Consider the following 17,538-nt stretch of genomic DNA (forward strand, 5'->3'; position numbering starts at 1 on the left):
GTTAGGTTAGACCGACGAGGACTCGGTTGAAGAAACTCGGTCCCTGGTATCCTCGATCCGCTATCGCCTCTATCCTATGTCTCTTGACCCCTTTCCCCTCTTTGGATCGACTAGTGGTCCACCGCGGTAGCGCGTTCTATGCTCCGTTTCTCTCGGTTACTCGCTGAACGATCCGCTGCTAACTGACTCCGCGATCCCACAAACATCCTTCGCGTTCGAGGAACCACGTGACTGAGCTCGAACTCGAGCTCCAGCCCAAGTTCTCGAGGCAGCAGCATCGGATAGACAACCGAACGATGGACGTGCTACGCCGAACCTTCGCGCCTATCTTTCCCGATCATGTATACGTGTGCGAAATGGCACGTCGGTGTACCACCAGCCAGCCGGACAACCAGTCAGCTAGCAAAAGGACACGCCGGAAAGGCCTGCGGACTGAAACGGTTGCGACTACTATCGCGATACTATTCGCAGGCCCGAAGATGGAAAGAACGAGTCGATTACGCAGCTGTGTATATAGATACACGGTAGTAGAAAATTTAAAGAATGCAATTACATCGATAAAGCCCATATTTGGTAATATTTTCTCAAAACATTCGAGCCATTTCGATACAACTTGTAATTAGGTTCCTCAAAGTGCTGTCGAGCATTCGTACATGCTGATCGTTACAGTGTATCACGAAATATATATTTGTGAAATAACGATGGTCGTGCGACGATGTTGCGCGAATATACGTGTACCTTCGAATTTCGCACTCTGTTTCACGACGTACAGAACAGTCGCTCGTTCTACTTTCACCCTAATTCGTTCGCACGGAAGCCGAATCGATCCTACATTTGCAAACTGTTGTGCGTTGCATCGTATAAAAGTCGTCGATTTTTCGATTCCGGATTAACCGATAATCCGATAACACGAGACGCGTCACCTCAAAAATCTTACTTATGATATTCTCTTGCAAGACGATGTTCACGATTAGTGGAAAAAGTAGACGAGAAAAATGACAAATCGGTAAAGTGAAATTTTGTTGAGCGCGGTTCAGTCACAGAAATTGCGAATGTTCCGGATTGCGCCGCAAAGAGCTGCGCTCGCTGCACACCAGCCGTATGGCATTAGATGGCGTTAGATAACACTGCTACCATAAATAAATTCGCTAAAGAACGCGCGCGCGTATCGTAAAATGTGCATCGCACGGTATTAAATTACGCACGATCGACAAGAGAGCTTCCCTGATGTGATACTGCATTCGCATAACGACTGTTCGCACTCGTGAAATACTGTTACGTAAGCGCGGGCTACGAGAATCTCTTTATTACATCCAAATGCACCGTTAACTCTGCGATTCGACGCGATCTAACCGAATCATGTTTTCCAACGAAATCTCCCGGCACCCTACTACTGCTAATTTTGAGTAATTTTCGCTAATAATGGGCAATTCCGTTTCCGTAGCGGTTTTCATCGAACCATCGTGGATTCACGAGTAATTGCTAAGAATCAATTGTCCATTGATCGCTGTACGATTATGTCCACTCATAGAATTTAACAACGATAACGGTCGATTAATTGTAAAGCTTTGTTTCGTGACCTGCATCGTGGTCGTGAATCGTTTTAGACGAACTTTGCACAGAACAGAAGCGAAGTCGTAGAAGCGAAAGTCGGCAAATTTTCATAGGGAGAATTAAAAGGTGGCGGTGTACGTGAAACGGCAATATATGTATGTACACGCAAGTACGTATGTACGCCAAGCAAACCTATTTCGTCGTTACGCTTTTTTTAGTTAAATTGCGACAAAATATGCCACCTTTTTACTGTAAGAGATCGAGAATTTCCAAAGAACGTGCAACAATGGCCATAATGTGGAAAGAAACGATGGCGAACGGTAGCTAACGTTTTCGTCGAATAGAAATTGATGGAGTGCTTCGCCTCGAATGAATTCCCTTGGTACATACGACTCACAATGAACGACATTACCTGATTACTCGTTGCGTGCTGACACCTGCGGGACTATCGGCAAACCAACTACTCCTTGAACTTCCATTCTTGACGACACATCGGACAGAGATGCCTGGTTTGCTGGGAATGCAACCACTTCATGATGCAGTGTATGTGGAAGCAATGCGAGCATTGGCCCCAAACTGGAACAGTATAGAACGTTTTTACGCTATAAACGTTTCTTCCTCGGTTAAGTATCGTGGACACACACACTTTATGTTATCGATAACCACCGGTAATCACCAGACTTTGTTCAGTTTACATTGACACGCGCGAGTACGCGCGCGTCAGAACGTGAGGTATCGTGTGCGAGCGATCCGTTTCATTCGGCACACCGATCGATATTAATGTCTACAGCTGCGCAAACGCTGTCGCGGCATTTTACAAACCTTCGCTCTATCGAACCCTCGTCGTTTCTCATCCATCTTTTCTCTGCGCTATTTTCCCTATTACTTTCGTTACTACATAATCGCAAAAAATAAACGATTCGATAAACCAAACAATCGTTCGATACCTTCGTGTTTTCATTTTTTTTCACTCGATAAACGCGCTTAATCAGTTATACCCGAGTATCGAGCTTCGATCTTCGCTAATTCAAGAAATTAAATTAAACTTACCTAAAGGACAATCGTCTCCGGGAATCTTACAGTCTGGACAACTGGCATCAAAAGGCATTCTACATATACCGCAATTGTCATCGTTTGCTATCCAACGCCAGGTGGCAACACCAGTCCAACCTTAAAAAATGTTTACAATTGTTTACTTCTGTATCTAGCGGTTCGTGATTTAATATACACGATTAAATGATAACGAAAACTGTAAATAAATAATACAAATGATATAGCAACTTGTATCTGCTTCATACGCCTAGTTATCGGTAATTGCAAAAATAAACGAAATGTACTTACGAGCAGGTTGAACATTCCAATTTGAATACTTACTTTTTATCGTGACTTTCATTTTATTGTACGCAGCAACGAAACAATTTATTACGTAAAGCGTTGACCAGTGAGTGCACGCTGTAAATTAAGCACCGTGAAAAATATATGTTATACCGATATTTTATAAATCACAAAAGACAAACCGTTTATGAAAGACGACTTAAGATTGAAAATGTCTTAACGAATGCTGCACTACAGTCCGGCAACAACTACGCCGCTATGCGACGGGCAACAGAAACTGTCACTAGGCCGCCATACATTCGAATAGAAAGGAGAAACGAGTGGAATATACGATCGTGACTGTAATTGCGAGAAAAATTTATGATAAGATGTCTCGTGCGTGCATTGTGCCGGATTGCAACAGTAGATATAAATACGACAAAAAGTATTCGTTATTTGAAATAATTGGAAATATGGATTTAAGATAGAAATGGGCGAAAGTCATTCCTAGAATAATAGAATTGAAATCGCAATAACTCCCATTTAAAAAACATTTTAAAGACAAATATACATATAATAAGATGAAAAGTAATTTAGAGAGACAATTGTAACAACATACTGTTTGAGATAATTAATACTGTTTTACGTATGTTTTGTGTTGTTATAGTAATAAATAAATAAAGTATAATATAGTTGAACATATTGTATAGAAAATATTTCATTTAATTGGTTAATGTACATATGTACCTGCTGCGTTTATACCAGCTAACATATACTGTTAGCTACCATATACTGTTGGTCGTATATATGTGCATGAACAATTTATATAAATGAATATCAAAGTATAAAGAAAATTGAAGATAAATGAAATTGAACACCATGTGAATATATGGAGAAATAGATGTTTCGAGAGCTGAAGGTATCTTAAATTAGTGCACTGATTCTGTGGAAAATTCTAGAACGTAAAACGCGCGTATCGGTAATTGTTTAATTTACGTTGAACTGACGTCGCTCGCGCAGAAACTCGCCTTTTCGTTTTGTTGTATGATAGAGCAGTGTTGGAAACGGTCCTAGTGGCGGCGCGCCGCTAGGTGATATACGGTTGTGGTTCGTTTTGTGATGCGGAAATGTAAAAGTTTCGCATTGAGAAGAAGAAAATCGACATTGACTAGCGTATATCGTTAGTCAAGGAAAAGGAAGTCACACGGATCACACGATTTCGTCGAGAGTTTCTGTCAAGATAAACGTGAAACAGGATGACACTCGTGGTTTGAGCAAAGATCTCGATCTCGTGTGTTCAGCCTGCCAGTCGCGACATGGCGGGTTTTCGAGACGAGGATAAGGCACTATTTCCTATTCAGAGCATCTCCTCGATCGTACGAATCTTCCAAAATCAGTTAGAAAACAGCTCGGAACCAGATTTGGCTTTGCTCTCGATTCTCGTCGGTGCAGTCGAGAATTCCCTAACCTGCAATAGAACATTTGCGTCGCAGGAGACCACTGTTTTTGACGAGCCGAAATTGCCGGCCGTTGAGTTTCATATTGCCGAAGCACTTTATACCAAGTTTCACGCAGTGATTAAGGGTGCGGTAGATCTTACGGTTTACGATACGAGATACGCGACTAGAGAACTCGTCAAAAAAGTCTCCGACGTTATATGGAACTCTCTAACAAGAAGCTATTACAAAGATCGCGCGCACTTACAAAGTCTCTATAGCTACCTCACAGCTAATAAATTGGATTGTTTCGGCGTTGCCTTTGCCGTGGTTGCCGGCTGTCAGGTATTGGGATTTAAAGATGTACACCTTGCTATGTCAGAAGATCACGCCTGGGTGGTTTACGGGGAGGATGGAACTGAAACTGCTGAAGTTACTTGGCATGGTAAGCCATACCTGAAGTTAGAAAGATATCGAACCTGATGCAATTTGATAACCACTAAACCTGATCGTATGTCTTTCGTTAGGAAAGGGAAACGAGGATAAACGTGGCCAACCAGTGGAACCTGGTGTAGCTTCTCGGTCGTGGTTATATGTGAACGGACAAGCTGTAGTATGCTCTAGAGCAATGGAAGTCGCCACCATAGTATCGGCTATAAATCCTAGTTTAAGCGCTACATCGGATGCAGCTGAGGTTGCATTGCTTCAACAAGAACTGTTATGGCTGTTGTACGATTTGGGTCATCTCGCCAAGTATCCTATGGCTCTTGGTAATCTGGGAGATCTCGAGGAAGCAGCTCCAACTCCAGGCAGGCCTCCTGCCATAGATCTCTTTCAGGTATTTTACAAGTTACGAACGAGTACTAGTAGTTGAACTTGTTAATAATTTTAGTAAAGAATGCACGTAATATGTTCTTAACGTGTAATTTCTAGGAAGCTATACGATCAGCGAGGAAATATTATGGAAATGCTCACGTGTATCCATATACTTATCAAGGTGGCTACTTGTATAGACACGGATTGCATGCCAATGCGTTGTCATCATGGGCAGACGCGGCAGATGTTTTAAGGAAGTAAGTAGCAATCGACAGAGAATATGACATCCGAAATGAGATTACGGAATTTGTAATCGACGACTATTCCGATTCTAATGTGCAATAGGTATGACTATTCGAGGGACGATGGAGAGATATACAAGGAATTGTTGGAAATAGCGAACGAGCTTATACCTCATACGGTACGAGCCGATGAACGCTTGTTACGACAACCGCGCTGTTTCGCTTATTTGTTGAGGTTTTATGACGGAATTTGTCAGTGGGAAGAAGGAGCAAACACGCCGGTATTACACATAGGATGGGCACGACCATTGGTAAATACCATTTCAAAGTTCGACGCTAGTATTCGTGCTCAGGTAATTATCGATTGTTATGACGTGGAAGCGAAACAGGAAGAAGAAAAATCGCAGAAAAGGGAGACAAGTCCGGAGGAAACACTGAACAATAATAACAACAATTACTGTAAAACTAAAGAGAGGGGCAACGCGGCCCGCGACCTGATCAAAAGCTTAGAGTCTAAAGTACCTCCTAACCCAGCACCGATGCATCCTAGTATTCAAGCGTTGACGGCAGCCTGTAGCGAAAAGATACTTAATAGGGATTACCTGCTGCAGGGTGGCGGGGAACCGTTTGTTGCTCCGTCGGATGACGCTTTACCTCCCGCACCTTCCACTTCCCAGGAGAACCTTGATCCCGAGGTAGAGACTGATTCCGAACACGAAAGACCAAGGATAACTTTGTACAGTCAGAAAATGAAGGGTCTGAAAGACTTGTTGTTGGCTGAAAAGTTAAACACGCATGCGATATCGTTGCAGCTAACCGCACAGAGCCAGGTACAAATCGGTAAAAAATCGCGTAATACCGACGAGGTTGGAGTTAGTCAACGTCCAAAAAGGACGCGTCGCGAATAGTATAAGATTTTTGACCGGCGTTTCGGTATCGTAAAGTATTGATGTAAGAGCAGCGCAGATATAGTGCCACTGGATTCATTTTGGTCGGAAAAGAATCTCAATCTTTGCTCACGGTTTCATTCTGTTCGAGTGAATTTCTGACCCAAGCTTCTCGCGTTTCCGTCTACAGCTATTTTACTCCGGAAAGCGGACGATATAGCGATGACGACGACGTTGTGCCGTTTTGTTCGAACCCCGTGTCTCGTGCGCGTTTTCGTTTCAAGGAACGATTCCGATGCTTTCAATCGTCGCGCGGATTTCCACAAAGTATGTTCGCGCGTAATTTTTGGAACGTACGATCGTCGTTAGATAATAAGTAAAAAATAGATGCGAACAAATTTATAGAAGAGTACAAAAAGGGTTTTCTCGATTTTAAGTTAAATGTGCCGAAACCGTGAGTGCTTACGTTTCTTCGTATTTTCACGTTAAATATGTATTTAACTGTAAAAATATCTTGTCTCTTCCACAGTGCGTAAAGCTGTGAATAAATTTCATGTCGATTGGGTAAGGGTGGTGTGGATGGGTGATCGGTTGTGAGGATAGGAATGGCGTGGGACTAGAGGAATTGTGATTGCGCAAATGAAATAGAAAAACGAATCGGACAATGTACCTAATGTATCTTCGCGGAGAGATCAGATTCTTAGCACAGTTATTTATTCTACGATCGGTAACGATGATCGTCGGCGGATCGATTAGTTTCGATCTCGTCTTTTATCCTATTTCTAATCTCTTGTTGCACCTTTATTTATTGATCCACGTGTTTTTTATCGAACTATCGCACTTCGCATATATTACAATTAACAAGTTGTCGTTAATGTTTTTTACACGATAGTTAAATCTTTTGTTAGACGTACGCTTTTATGATGTAGTAAGAGAGACCACACACATTCCACACTCCGTAAGTGGTGCAAACTAATTAAGTTTTTACCTAAGGTATTTTAAGCATAAAATGCTCGCTTATTTTTATAACTATTTATTTTCAGAGTAATTATAAGTATCTACTACTAGATTCTATTCTTTCGTCACTCGATAGGTAGAACAGGTGAAACGTAGTCCACCGAAACGTGGTACACAGAGTGAAAAGTATTGGACGATATTTCGTCCGTAACGTGTGTGTATATGCGTGTGCGTGTATGTGTATGTGTGTGCGCGTGTGTTTCACAGTACATATATGGAACGAGATACGATAGCTCGTTAGGTTGATCGCGAAATGGGAAAAAGGATACGTACGCGATGCGTATGAAGTTCCTGAGAGTTTTTCGCGACGTCGTGTAACGTACAAATAATTTCTTCCGACGTAGCACGCGTCACTCCTTTACGTGCGTATCAGAGAATCCGAAGATGAAGATTTTCCTAATTCTTTTGCCCCTTTACTCGACGTTTTAATTACAGATCAAGTCACGTGCCGCTTTGTCGCCCTTCGATCGACTATCAGTATTTTGGAAAATTATCGATGCACGCTACGTACGCGCGCTATGCTAGGCGAAATCGTTGATTATCATTAGTGGCTTTCAGTCGGGCACACAACACCTTTCTACGACTTTTATTTCTCCGATGCTTGTCCTCTTGTACAGGTGCACTCCTACGGACACGATACAAACCGAATACTAGAAAAGTAATCGTGACATCGATATTGATGCGAATACAAATTATTCCACGACGATATCTAGGCGGATTGTTGTAGTATATGTTGTTGAATGAAATGAATATAAACGATCCGAGCAAACCGACGATCACTTAAATAATGAAGGGCGCTATCTTACTGTGATGCTGAATATATACTATATTATACTATATATATATATATATATATATACATAAATATATATATGTGTGCGCGCGCGTATGCGTATATATATATGTATCTGTACACACACTCACACATATATACATAATTATATAATTAATAATTGTAGTATGTAACTGATGACTCGGCGTCGGTAGGTTTTCATTTTGTCGCACGAGGTGAAATTGTTAACGCGCGGCGCCGAATTGTAATTATTTTAAAAGGCTGCAGAAACGAGAGTAGATACGAGAGAGAAAGACAAAGGAAAAAGAAACGAGGAAGAAGAGGTGTCCGTTGAATCCGTACCGTTCGCGTATTAATATAAGTAACGTTTCCGAATCTTTTTCAATGCGTTTTTGAGATAATATTACCGATCAGACACGTATTTTTCTCCCCTGGATATGTGACGCGTTACCGTGTAATCGACATTGTGTGAAAATTGTATCGTCATCGTGTGTATGGAAAATTGTAATTCACATACAAAAGGGAGAGTAACGCGTGCGTTGCGAGTATAGATTCTTGTAAAATTGAGATATTGTACACTCGTATACGTACAAGACGAATTATTATTTTTCATCGTCGAAACGTAAATGTATACATGTGTTTTTCGAACAGGAACTGACTCGTTCCTACTTGCTGTTTTGTAACTTATTTTTTAATTATTTTAAATCCGAATATTCTACGAACCAATTGTGTCCGCGGTTTTATGCGTTATTATCATTCTGCAACATATTGCGACGAAGCAGAAGGGAAGATAATTAAAAATGTAAAAAAGAGAAGTAACGGTCGTTACTAGACGAAGGAATACTTTTGTCACTAAATTATATCGTTTCGCGTGTAGTATTTTGTTGTTTTTTTCTTTTCTTCTTTTCTTATTTCTTTGACAGCGGTAAAGGAACGTTTTAAGAGACTACAGGGATTACTATGCATAAAAGTAATAGGAATAATAGGAGAAGAACTGATGCAACAGAACAGTATTTTTGTATTAGCTATGTCGCGTAGAGGTGTTCTCTCTCTCTATCTTTCTCTCTCTCTCTCTCTCTTTCTCTCTTTGAAATATTAATATTCGTAATATTCGGACGTTTAGGGATGAAAGATTGCAACATCCGTTTCAGTGTCACGGTAACGGTCATCGCATGCTCGAAGCAAATTAGGAAAGCGAAATGTGTCTGCGATGAGAATTCGAAACAACTGTAGAAAAAATAGGAAACGACGATGGATAATCGAAAAATAGTCGAGAAAAGGAATATCGACGAAGCGTCTATCCGTTATCGATCTCGTTCTCGTCCGACTTATTTTCTGGCAGTTCGATCATTATTCGATCATCGATCCTCGTTTGCACATATCGATGGGAGGAAACACTATGCATACTTCATAAACCTCCGCCTCCGTTCGTGTTTTCCCGTTTGCCAGCCGTATCAATATTAATCCTTCGTGTACTTGTTTTTCTTTCATTTTTCCTTAACCTTGTTACCACCGCACTTCATCGATTCGTCTCGAAGAAGACGAGAACAAGATCGCGTGCTATTTCTTTTCGTCATCTTGGTAAACTCTCCACGAAATTCCTCTCTGTTTCTTTCGGTCCCCCCCCCCATTCTCTTCCACGAAACAATTCTAGTTTTACCGGTGTAAGATGTTGCCGCTTTTCCAATGCTAAAAAATCAAACATTCGGAACAGGAGGAGGAATAGAGGTGACAGCGTATGTTTATGCTTATTCGTTTTTAGTGCCATACAACGCCACAGTCGGAAACGACCAGCGTACATATTTTTCGTTCTCATTCTGTCATTGTGTTCTCACTCTTCGTCGTTATGTTACTGGTTGTCTAGTTTCACGGTATTCTATTACCGAGGCGTATCGACATAGGAAAAAGAGAAACGGAGAAGAAAGGAGGGGAAAAAACGTGGATGATGTTTATAAGAGGAACAGGGAAAATGACAGGGAAAGATCGCGCGTTTGAACAGCTGTTCGCTTTGTGGATCGAGTTTTTCTATGATTATAGCAGAGAACGTGAGAATAGGCGGAGGATCTCGGAAGATTGTATGGAATAACAAATGCGCGATCCAAGGATGATACATGCTTCTTACGGCGCTCGTAAAACGAGTACCGGTGGTGACACGGGCGCTGTAATCGTTCTTTATCAACGATAACACGCTTAGTATGCATTCGATCGAGTTTAACCTTCGACGGAACGTGTTTCGCTAGGCGCGTAACGAGCAGACGCTGCGCTATGCTAACTAGAGAGTAAAATCAACTTGGAAACGTACGAATGCGTTAAACTAATTACATTTGCTATAGCACACATTCTTATGTAAGTACTTAAGAAGCGAACGGATTGTCGACAGATCGCGCAAACTTTCCGATCCCGATAATACGCGTATTGCGTGTTGCGAGCGCTGGCTGTCTAGATCTAGAATGCGATCGTGGGGGGATGCGATATGTGTCGGTGACGACGATGGCCGACTCGTAGTAGAATGGAATGGTACGGAACGGGTTTCATGGTACGGAGCGAAAACAGATGAGCGAAGGAGCATATTTGGAGGAGAGGTTGGAACGCGTTCGCAATCAGTCGATCGAAACGGTATTTGGAAACATCGTTAGTCTAGGATCGGACTCCGACTAATTGTAAGCAGATAGCGCGATACGACATCTGGTTTACCTTGTATACCCCTGATGGTATGTGGATTTCGTAAGTCGAAACACCGAGAGACGGTTACGATTCATCGCTTCGTCGTGCGATGATCGTTACATCTTTTCACACACGATATGTGTACCATCGCGTGAGATTGCGGTTACAGGTTTTTCCCTTCAGACAGACGGGTATTCTGATATAGATATACGCACGCATGTATATAAGTACATACATATAAAAGAAAACCAGAATCTGTTACAAGCTGTTTAAAGAGCGGATTATCGTAAAAAAAAAAAATTTTACCGTAGATTATATGGTCGAATAATCTGTATTATTCACTCGGACGTTCAACGCATGATAGACGAATGCGCTCACCAGCGATATTTCCGTTGGTCCCGAACAGAAAAGAACGTGTAATCACAACTATTGTTAACCGATACGGAACAGTGAGTTTTCAGGCATCATGGAAATGTCTTGTTTTTTTCTGTGAATTACAATAAACTATTTTATTCTACGTGTCGTGGTTATTGTTGCTGAAAGAACACGTCTTGCCATTCCCTTCTCCTCTCTCCACGTTACCATCTTCCTCCTCGAGCTTTCGAAACGATTCCATCTTGATTTATCGCGTGTATTTGTATTTGTACTCGTAAAAAATAAACGATCCTCTCAGTGAGGTGTGCATTTCTTTTTATTATCGATTGGTCTCATCGTTTTTTACAGACTGCTGGTCGACGGGCCGTGTCTTTTTGTCTTCGCCAAGAATGTATAAACTTCTTGGCGACAAACGTACGCATACGCCTCGGTTAAACAAGGCAAACACGATCGACATGGCGTTTCGTGAACAAGGAATGTTTTTCAACTTCTGAACACGCACGGAAATGATTCCTTAATCTTAACGGTGATACAAAAAATACGTAATAAATTACGAATGAATTAAGATGATTCTTACACAGCTAGGAATATTTGGTCGTTTCAAAGTAACACACGTAATCGTGATTAACGCACATCGCGAACGAAGCAACGTTACTCCGAATGCACGCGGCGTCTAAAACCGCCGCTACTATCTCTTATCTACGCGCTAGCTCTTAGTTTTAAACGTTCGATCGAAGTTGGACAGAGCGCAATCCGATGGTAACTTACTTTGTACCCTTATAACTATCTAAGACTAAATCTATGATACAGACTAACCACGAGTCGCGATATCGCGAACGATGTACGCCTTTGATTCGCGCCCTTTAATCTTTAGATCCGGAGAAACGCAAAACTAGCATAATACTGGTGTTACAAAAGGCTGATCGTGTGCACTTTGCAGCACGATCGTAGAAGAACGAGAGAAAAAGAAAAGAGAAGAAAAGAACGAACGATTGTTTGGACGCGACTATCCTAGAACGAAGATATTCGAATTTCGTTATTTTGGAATTATTGATGGTCTATCGTTTGAAAGAACCATTCGGTGAAACGTCGAAGCTGTTGCGCAGCCGCGTGGCTTTCATCCTGTAGGCGTCGATTTTCGTCTCGCAAACGACGCACCTCGTCCTCCAGGGAAAGCCTTCGGCGTGTCTCTCTGGCTACTCTTAGCTCGAGCGTGGACAAATGGGACTGCAAATCCGACACGGAATTTCTGAAACATAGAAAAAGCGGTGGTTGATTGGAACAGGCGTGTCGAGTAGTAGATTGGAGAGAAAAGAAAAAGAGAGAGAGAATTTGAAGGAAAAATGCTTGGCGATTAATATACATCGTATATCGTGTAGCGCGTACGAGATTGAACGTCGCGTCGCTAAACTTACGCGATGGTATTGCATCCATCGATAAGTCTGTCGTCGGACCACTCTTGGGCGTGCTGCTTTGATCTAGAATCCACGTGGTGATTTTGCCAACGATCCACGTCCGTATCGTTATGATTTTTCGCGTCTTTGACGGACGTCAAGTTGGTCGGTGCTTTGGAAATCGAATGGGTAGGTTTGGTAACACGCGGTGACAATCTAAACTCAGAGATTACAGACACACACACACATAGTGTATTCTATAATGTAGAAAAGCGAAGTTCGAACATCTATCGTATCTGTACGGTACAGTATGGTACGATATTGTACGGTAGATTAGTATACCGATGAGCAGTGCTTACCTCTCTTCCTTCGACAACTTGTTCTCGCTCGGCGCAGGACTGGACGCGGTGCTTGCGTTCGAAATGACCGTGGCCGGTCTAGCCATCGTTAGAATTACTTCGGATCCGGTTCCGTTCTCTTGGCTGTTCGTTGGTAGAACGGTCAACGCATTGCCGCCGTTGCCGCATAAATTTTCTCTCGATCTACACCTGTTTTGAATCTCGAGTATATTGTTGTTGATCTTGTTCGAATTGTGATTGGCGATGAGTGCGTTTCCGGTTACGTTATTGTTCGTTATTTGATCATCGTCGGCCATGTAATCGGGATTGATCAGCTTCATCAGATCCTCTTGAAGAGTGCTCGAAGTTAAATTCGCGGAATTTCTATGAGAATTTCGTACTCCTGCACTTTTCGGCCTGGGACTCTGATTCCTCGAACCGGCGCTCGAAGGGGTCAGATTTCCGGGTCGATGTTTGTTCGTTGCTCTTCTCAGTCGAGGCGATACGCTTCCAGATCCGTTCGATAGTTCGTCCTCGCTGGGTAGAGTAGCCACCTCTAGGCAATTACCACCGGTATCGCCGATTCTAACTTCCGGTGGAAGGCTCGCGGCAAAGTCTTTCGTCTGACGATACTCGACGTTTATCTTGTGAGGGACCGGTCTCTCGCTGATGCTAGTTTTTAGACAGGTAACCTTCTCGCCGACTTTAAATTCGTGCGGTAATTCGTATCTGATCGATTCTCGATTTTGTTCCACGCTATCACCGCCACCGCTGCCGGCGTGCTTCCTCTCGGTAACGCCGTGTTGACATTCAATCTCATACTTGCCGATATCCATATCGTATTTGCTGTTTCGTCTCTCGTATATCTCTTCGGCATATTCGTAATTGATCGTCGCTGTTCTCTTCTCGTGGGCTCTTGCGTCTTGCTCGTACTTGGACGACGTTCGATCCAGCAGCAGCACCTTTTCGTCTTGCGCATCGTATTTAGAATTTCTTTCCAATTTTCCGTCGTGTTGTTGCTGCTGCTCGTACTCGTTGCATCTAGATCCAAGATTGTTATTACTACTAGACTTTGGCAGGCTATAAGATGCGTTCTGCGCTAAAGGCAAAGAATTCGACGCGTTCAACTTTTGGTGAGTAACGTAGTGCATATCGTTTTTCTGAAGTTCCCTCTGGGAGGCGTACAGATTTTCTTGCTTGCTGATCTCGTACTTTTCTTTTTGAAGTTTCACGTAACTCGACGGAACGTGATCCTGACTGGAACGATGAACGTTATCCAATTGCCTTTGATAACTATCGTGTCTCGCATTGTTATCAGCCTGCACCGCTTTCGATGACGCGTAATTGCCGCCATCTTTCGCATAATGATCCTGCTGTTGCTGACCGTGATGATGTTTCGAATTCTCTGAAAACTGTTTGCTACTCGCATAATGCGATTCCTTGTCTTTCCTCTGGGACGAGGACTTCGAAGCGATCATCTGGAAGGATTGCCTGGCTGGAAGGGGTGGTGGAGGAGTACCGGTACTGGTACGGTACCCAGTACCCTCTTGGTCTTGTGGCTCCAAAAGCTCGTACCTGACCGCAAGAAACGGGAAAGACGTCTAGTTTTAAACTAATACTCGCGCTATTTAAACTCACGGCTGTATTATTCTTACCAACGATCGTCGTTGCTGCTATGCCCGCTACTACTACTGGTCATTGTACCCTCCATGGGGAAGCGTGGATCGTTGAACGACCTAGAACTAGATCCTGTCCCATAGCCGGAGCTGTTGCTCGATCGTGGCGGACTGAACGATCGCTCGTAACGTCTCTGATGAGACATGGCTGTCTGCTGAGTCGGCGTATTATCGGGACTGGTTACGTTCTCGTAGTCACCTTCGTAGTTCGTTGACAAATACTGGCAGTTTTGCAGCGTACATCCTCTGTTTTTCGCAGCGAACGAAAAAAGAAAAAAAAACAACGAATGACAGAAGACGCGAGAAAGGAAAATAAGGGAGCAGACGAGAAAGGGGCGAGAAAATGAGACGTCGACGAATACAGGAAATTAGTCTCGCGTCTCTTACCTCCTGGGATTACCGTCGGTGTTGGGCGGTATCACGGTCACAGTGACCTGCGCGCTCGTTTTCAACAAGTCGACCATTTGATCGTGACTCAATGTGGACACGGCTACTTTGCAGATCTCGACGAGCCTAGACCCTTGCCTCAATCCCGCTTGCCAAGACAGTCCCAGACTTTCGACTTGCGTCACCACACCGTCCGGTTGAACGTGAAAACCCAACTGTCCCAGGCTGTTTCTCTTCAAAGAGAGTTCCGTGGCCGGGGATCCTGGAGTTACCGCTCGCAGACGTGCCACTATCTCCATTAATTCGTCCCTTTCCCCATAATCGCCTCGCACGTGAATCGTAATGCATTCTCCCTGATGATAGTACAATCTCAAGCTGTAACACAGCGAACGAATTAGAATACACAACGTAGTTTCGTTCGCGTCGTGCGCGTTTTACGTACAAGTGCATCGTGCTGAATCGAGAAACTAAAAAATCGGCACCTGTTTGTTTGAGCGTGCCATCCGAGTACGCTGGCGCACGGAGTAACGAATACGATCTGTCTGGAGTGTTCCTCGATCAGGACGATCGTATCCACGCTTATCCCTAGATAGGAATCCGTGTTCTGATTGCTATCTTCCAGTATCACCTGCCAGCATATCGCGCCACGCTGCAAAGCGTCGCAAGATAGTCTCGGACGTACGGCCGTTTTCTTCTTGCTGCTGAACGACAGCATAGCTGTACGAAAACATAAGTCGTGGATTGTTCGTTCGAAAGGACCAAGTCGAGGTTGGGGTTGTCGGAGTTGAGGCTGAGGTGGAGGTCAAGGTCAAGATTAAGATGGAAATCGTACGATCGGAAAACAACTTACAAAATTTTTGCCCGGTGTCGACCATCGTGGTAGAAGAATAGTTGCTAGCGAGGTCCTTCAAGTACTCTTGCCTCGTCCTAGTCGCCATGGTGGCAAATTTCTCGGATCTACGGAAAAGGACAATTACGAAAAGTTTGCGTCGCTATCGTGCAACCTTACGCGTAATATCGTTTGCTACCTGTGCGCGGCATTTTCCGCGTTGATCACTTTCGCCAAGATAAAGTCGGCGAACGCTTTTCCCTTGGTGAACGTGGCACCCTGAGGAACTGGTGGCCCGAAAATCGGTACTTCTTTGCTCCTCGAAACGGCTACCTTGTACTGAGTGTTGTCGGAACATGGGTCGACCGCTCTGACCACGATGAAAACGTGTTGAAATTGCGAGCGTATTCTTCGCGGGCTGAACGGTAACGCACCAGGTTCCTATTATACCGAACAACGCACGTGTGTCACACAGAGTATGTGTTGGACGATCGATGCCCGCGTCACGCAAGCGAATATAGCTTACCTGAAAAACGATCGTGACTATATCGTTTCCAATGTGCCTCTTCCTGAGCAGCTGTTGTCTGTTATTCGGCGTAAAGGGTAGCATCGTTGACACGTGAAAAGTTACTTCCGCCCCTCTATAGGTCGCGGCGACTGCGTGGGTGCCGGTCGAATCGGTTCTCGTGTCTAAACCGGCCTTGTACCCTTCGAATCCTCGCAGCCTGATTCTTTGACCTATCGTACACATGCAACGTAACACGCGCGTAAGTACGTCGAATTACGATACGACGAAAGGAAGAAGGAGAAGGGATTTTTTGCGTGGATTCGGTCTCACCGATGGTATCGAGAAACTCGAGAAAAGCAGGTCCGGCGTGCTGATTGTTGTACATTTCTTCTTCGGTTCTTTGACCGGATCTGCAGTAAAGAACGCCCACTTTGTATTTGTTAGAGAGTCCCTGTTCGTCCAATCTAGCCAAAGCTTCGTCGGCGGTAGGAGTTCCTAAACGGAGGCAAGCGAGTTGAACCTCCGGCGCGACTAACTCCAGCAATTCTCGGGTCGGTAACCTGCCCTGTGGCCTTATACCACCGAGAGCTTCTTCCGGGACCGAACCGCGAAGCGTCAACAACTCGGACGTACGAACTATTATTCTATACTGATTGGCGTCCTTTCGAATGCTGATGGCAACCGGACCCAGCTGTTCGTCCATACCGAACCAATTCTGATGGTCTCGACCTGAGCAAACCACGTCGACGTCGTCGTTACTCGTTGATTACGATAAGTCGCGAGTCGATCGTTCGTCGCGCGTCTCACGCTTACCGAGAAAATACCGTCTGTAATAATGAGCACCCTCGTCGATGCTCTCGATAGGTAGCGGCCGTTTCTGCAGAGGACAACTATGCTTCCAGGATGTTTCGCCGGGCGCTGGTTCCAAAACCGCGACACCGTACGACAAAGATGGTCTGTGAACTCCATTGCCCGGAGAGGATCGAGTAAGGCCCACCTCCCGTTCTCCCTCGCCGCCGATTTCGTTCCGGAAGAAGGGACACGATTCCAGCAAATTGTTACCTACGCGGAAAAGCGAGAAGTTGACTGGTGCGATCGCGTTATCCGATCACGTATGATCTAATTCTGGGCTGCTACCTACCTCTCCCGTCACCGGCGTCCTCTTCCGGCGCCCTTCTTCTGGCGAGCAGAATACCTCTCAGCTTGGCTGCGTAGCCGAGATTCGCGGTGAGCGACTGACAATCGTAGTGAGCGAACGCTCGCCTTCTGTGCCTCTCCTCCACGTCGGCTGAAACACCGACGGGGCTG

General features: G+C 44.1%; 3 protein-coding genes across 5 annotated transcripts in view; 1 reads left to right on the forward strand and 2 right to left on the reverse strand.

Moving 5' to 3' along the window:
- Positions 1 to 3,284, reverse strand: part of LOC100741062 (anaphase-promoting complex subunit 11) — an 8,745-nt gene extending 5,461 nt beyond the window's left edge. The window contains exons 1-4 of one of the 3 annotated variants that reach the window (XM_024366899.2): positions 3,072 to 3,284; positions 2,929 to 3,006; positions 2,605 to 2,724; positions 1,967 to 2,130 (exon numbers count right to left, since the gene is read on the reverse strand). In XM_024366899.2, coding sequence (XP_024222667.1) covers positions 2,015 to 2,130; positions 2,605 to 2,724; positions 2,929 to 2,947 — 255 coding nt within the window. In that variant the 5' untranslated portion in view covers positions 2,948 to 3,006; positions 3,072 to 3,284 and the 3' untranslated portion in view covers positions 1,967 to 2,014. Of the gene's footprint in view, positions 1 to 1,966; positions 2,131 to 2,198; positions 2,355 to 2,604; positions 2,731 to 2,928; positions 3,007 to 3,071 lie in introns of those variants that run through there. The other 2 variants (XM_012384247.3, XM_012384248.3) reach the window with 2 other exon arrangements.
- Positions 3,285 to 3,636: 352 nt separating this feature from the next.
- Positions 3,637 to 11,240, forward strand: LOC100741183 (menin). Its single transcript, XM_003488543.4, has 4 exons — positions 3,637 to 4,749; positions 4,832 to 5,142; positions 5,238 to 5,377; positions 5,466 to 11,240. Exons 1-4 carry the CDS (start codon positions 4,185 to 4,187, stop codon positions 6,268 to 6,270), a joined length of 1,821 nt encoding a protein of 606 aa, XP_003488591.1. The 5' UTR covers positions 3,637 to 4,184; the 3' UTR covers positions 6,271 to 11,240.
- A 152-nt stretch (positions 11,241 to 11,392) lies between these two features.
- The window catches only part of LOC100741300 (signal-induced proliferation-associated 1-like protein 2), a 26,415-nt gene continuing 20,269 nt past the window's right edge, over positions 11,393 to 17,538 (reverse strand). Inside the window, 12 exon segments of the mRNA XM_024366897.2 lie at positions 11,393 to 12,347; positions 12,514 to 12,708; positions 12,852 to 14,405; positions 14,486 to 14,752; positions 14,894 to 15,268; positions 15,376 to 15,610; positions 15,744 to 15,850; positions 15,922 to 16,163; positions 16,249 to 16,460; positions 16,561 to 16,959; positions 17,044 to 17,292; positions 17,372 to 17,538. Of these exon segments, the coding sequence (XP_024222665.1) occupies positions 12,146 to 12,347; positions 12,514 to 12,708; positions 12,852 to 14,405; positions 14,486 to 14,752; positions 14,894 to 15,268; positions 15,376 to 15,610; positions 15,744 to 15,850; positions 15,922 to 16,163; positions 16,249 to 16,460; positions 16,561 to 16,959; positions 17,044 to 17,292; positions 17,372 to 17,538 (4,204 nt within the window). The 3' untranslated portion in view covers positions 11,393 to 12,145.

This window comes from Bombus impatiens, unplaced genomic scaffold (assembly GCF_000188095.3).
Source record: "Bombus impatiens unplaced genomic scaffold, BIMP_2.2 scf_0248, whole genome shotgun sequence".
Taxonomy (NCBI): Eukaryota; Metazoa; Arthropoda; class Insecta; order Hymenoptera; family Apidae; genus Bombus; species Bombus impatiens.

Excerpts from the sequence above, each read along its gene's own strand:
- LOC100741183 (XM_003488543.4), top strand. The coding sequence starts at position 4,185 with ATGGCGGGTTTTCGAGACGAGGATAAGGCACTATTTCCTATTCAGAGC. Across the intron at positions 4,750-4,831 it reads TGCTGAAGTTACTTGGCATG|GAAAGGGAAACGAGGATAAA; the intron begins GTAAGCCATACC and ends GTCTTTCGTTAG. Across the intron at positions 5,378-5,465 it reads GCGGCAGATGTTTTAAGGAA|GTATGACTATTCGAGGGACG; the intron begins GTAAGTAGCAAT and ends AATGTGCAATAG.